Below are 3289 nucleotides of genomic sequence, written 5' to 3'. Positions count from 1 at the left end.
CTTGAATTAGAGGGTTAGTGTGTGTTGGAAGTGCGTTGTGAAACCGTTTATATAATGATTTAATGGTTGTTTGTACGTAGGCAGTTACGTTGACCGGATCAAAACGGGAATTTACCTAAACAATAATTATTTTATTTATGAAGTTGCAATGAAATTGAGGAAAAGAACAACACCGGTTTGTACTAGTATTAGTACGATAGTAATTGCATTAATACAATGTAAACGTTTAAAATTGAACACTCTGTTGCATTTTTGAATTCTTATCATAAAGGTAAAATCATATGACATAGGAATTGAAATATATCAAGATAACACTAAATCAACCTCTACACACGTGGATCTTATATCAGTTATAAATTGATAAGATAGTTTCATCACTGATTATCGTAATAAAAGCAAGTATAATGTTTCTATCTTTCATAAGATAAGCACTGTACTTCTATATGATACATTGTTTTTTCGTGTATTCTATGTATGTAATAATTCATTCATATAATACATGAAGGGTGCAGACAAAAAAGGGATACATTCCTAGGTATTTGTTCTTTTTTATTTTTAAAATTCTATTTTCATTGTTTTTAACCTTACCAACATTTAATCTACAATTCTAAAAACGCAATGAATAATCAGATTAGAACACATTTTAATATTGTTTACTTCCTCTAAGGAATTATTTTTTCTATTTTGCCGCCTTAGTGCGTGCTCAATCAATGGACTAAAAAATTACGAGATATATAAAAGAGCCTACCCGAAATCTACGAAGCACACTCAGACAAGATGATGTACTACAAAGTTGTTCTCGCTTGTGCACTGGTCGGCGCAGTGTCGGCCCAGACAGCAACAGTCAGTGGTTCAGCATCGACCTCAGGGACTGCCAGTGCTTCCACTACTGTAACCACAACAAGAAGGCCTTCGATATTCTTAGGTTTCCAGAACGCACTCAACAGCTTGAGCAATTCAGGAAGAGCAATGGTCGGATTGTTCAACAACACAGCACACACCGTAAACAAATTGGTCGGCGATGGGGTCACAGGATTTACCGCAGCAGGACAACAGATGGTCAACACCGCCAGCAGCCTGGGATCTTCAGCTCTCCAGGGAGGAATAGCTGCCGCCCAGAGTGGAGTCGGTAAGGATATTGCTCAAAGATACATCTATTCACAGTCCGGTGAAAAAGTACTTATATTACATTTTATTTGTGAAATATTTTGAGTTATCCGATATCCAATATTACAAGAGCCGGGATAAAGAAAAAATAAGCTCACCCTAATTTATTATTACTTCAATGAAAACTATATTTAGTTCCCCTTCCGATATATTTTTGGGGCGGGGCAGGAGCATAGAAACTTTTTTTAAAGGATTTTTAGCACTAATTATATATACATAAAAAGAATTTGTCTAGTCCAATTAAGATTTTTATTAATTTTATACTATAATGATTTTCTAAATTTTCTACTTGTAAATAATGGGGTTGATGTTACCATGATAAGTGCATATTTTTAATTCTAGTCACATATTTGATCTTGGCATTTTCGGTGTAATTTACCTTCATTGACGATCATTCCGGACTGCATCACTTCTTAAATTTGTGTTTTGTAACATAACTGTTTGATGTCAATATTTACTTCTTTTCTTTTTTATAGAAACTGGTTTATGATATTAATTTACAGATATTGGAGTTAATATGGCTGGAATCGTTCCCGGTATGAGTGGAATAGCCAGTATGGGAGGCGAAATGGCTAAGACTGGATTAAATGTTGCCAATTCGTTGGGACAGGCTGGAATCAGCATGGGAACTGGAATGGCTAACGGAAAGATGCAGTTGGTGAGCGGGTTGACCAGCGCTGGAACAGGATTAGCGACCAACGGTATCAACATGGGAGTGGGCATTGCTAACAAAGGAATGGAAGCAGGATTCGGGATGGCCAACAGTGGACTCCAGACTGCTAGCAACTTGGTGGACACTGCAGTGGACTATGCCAGCCAAGCTTCCAGCAAGTTGTCCAGTTTGGCCACATCAACAGCTAACAGCATGCAGGCAGCCATTCCAAGCTCCTTGAATGTGCAAGCTACTGGATCAGTTTCAGCCTAAAACTGTGAACACTAAACAATGTATGAGAACAACCCTTATTAAACACAATTGTAAAATAATACTTTCAAATAAATATATCTGCCAAATTAAATTTTCTAATGATACCTCAGTGACCAACACTTGGTGTGTTTTTGAGAATTACTAGACATACAATATTCGTAAAACACAGTCTATGTCTACCAATGATACCGCTGAAAATGTTAATTTTAAAACTATAGAAATCTGTTAATAATTGTGTAATTATAGGTACATTTAAGAAAGAAACCAGTCGGATAAAACATTTTTATTTTTAATCAAAAAGGAGATCGACCAGCTAGCTGAAAAAGCAGCAATTATAAATTATTATTTATTAAGTAACTTAATCAAACTATGGTTCGACCCAGTTTTTTTTAAATACTTTTTTATTTATTGATAGATATTACAATCTACCACACAGTTGTGGGCTATAGGTAATAGTGATGAATGATCTCATACATACTAAAATAAAATAAAATAAAATAAATAAATGAACGAAAAACAAAACAAAAAAAAAACTCTCTTAAAATATATACAAACATATATAGTAACCTTAGGGTTCGACCTAGTTAGTAATTGAGAATTACGAAAAGTATGGATCAATCCATGGTTTTTAAGAAATATATATCGATATGTCTGTCCTATAAATAGTAATAATTACCGATAAATTTAATCTGATACATTGTAATATTCGTATTAAAATTTGACTATCAGGAACAAATATTTATTTAAAAAAAAATCAAATTGAAATGAATCAGAACTGCAGAAATAATGGTATATATATTTTTTCTTTCTTAGCAGCTTGTTTTTTATTGAATTGTTTTTTAACTACCTATGAAGCTCAGGATCGACTCTAGTGTCACTGTGGTAATGATTGTAATAGGGTAACTTCAACATACAGAATTCTTGACAGTAAATTTTAACATCTTATCACCCTGTTACAATAACCTTAAATTACCTTTTATTTTTTTTATGTTTTATTAATAGTTATCTGATTCATTCACAGAGTTGAATTTAAACTCATTACACCATTTAAATAATTTTTGGGCCGTCCATAGCTCAGATAGTAAGGCCTAGGTCTATCGCAACAAATTGGAAAACCTGACCCCCCACCATGGTTAGAATAGGTTGGTCACCTGTAGATAACTAGGCAAACATAACATTCGTTGTGGATTGCCTTAA

The 3289-nt window shown here is 33.9% G+C and overlaps 2 protein-coding genes across 2 annotated transcripts in view; one reads left to right on the top strand and one right to left on the bottom strand.

Annotated features, from left to right (window-relative positions):
* Positions 1-3289, bottom strand: part of RYa-R (RYamide receptor) — a 707678-nt gene that overhangs the window by 89811 nt on the left and 614578 nt on the right. The gene's annotated exons all lie outside the window — the stretch shown is intronic.
* On the top strand, positions 750-2183 carry LOC112210438 (protein rtoA). Its single transcript, XM_024359805.2, has 2 exons — positions 750-1129; positions 1671-2183. The coding sequence occupies exons 1-2, from the start codon at positions 778-780 to the stop codon at positions 2090-2092; spliced, it is 774 nt and encodes a 257-aa protein (XP_024215573.1). The 5' UTR covers positions 750-777; the 3' UTR covers positions 2093-2183.

The sequence above is a fragment of the Halyomorpha halys genome, unplaced genomic scaffold (assembly GCF_000696795.3).
Source record: "Halyomorpha halys isolate HHAL.00 unplaced genomic scaffold, Hhal_1.1 Scaffold12.1, whole genome shotgun sequence".
NCBI classification, from domain to species: domain Eukaryota; kingdom Metazoa; phylum Arthropoda; class Insecta; order Hemiptera; family Pentatomidae; genus Halyomorpha; species Halyomorpha halys.
This window is presented reverse-complemented; position numbering and strand designations above follow the sequence as displayed.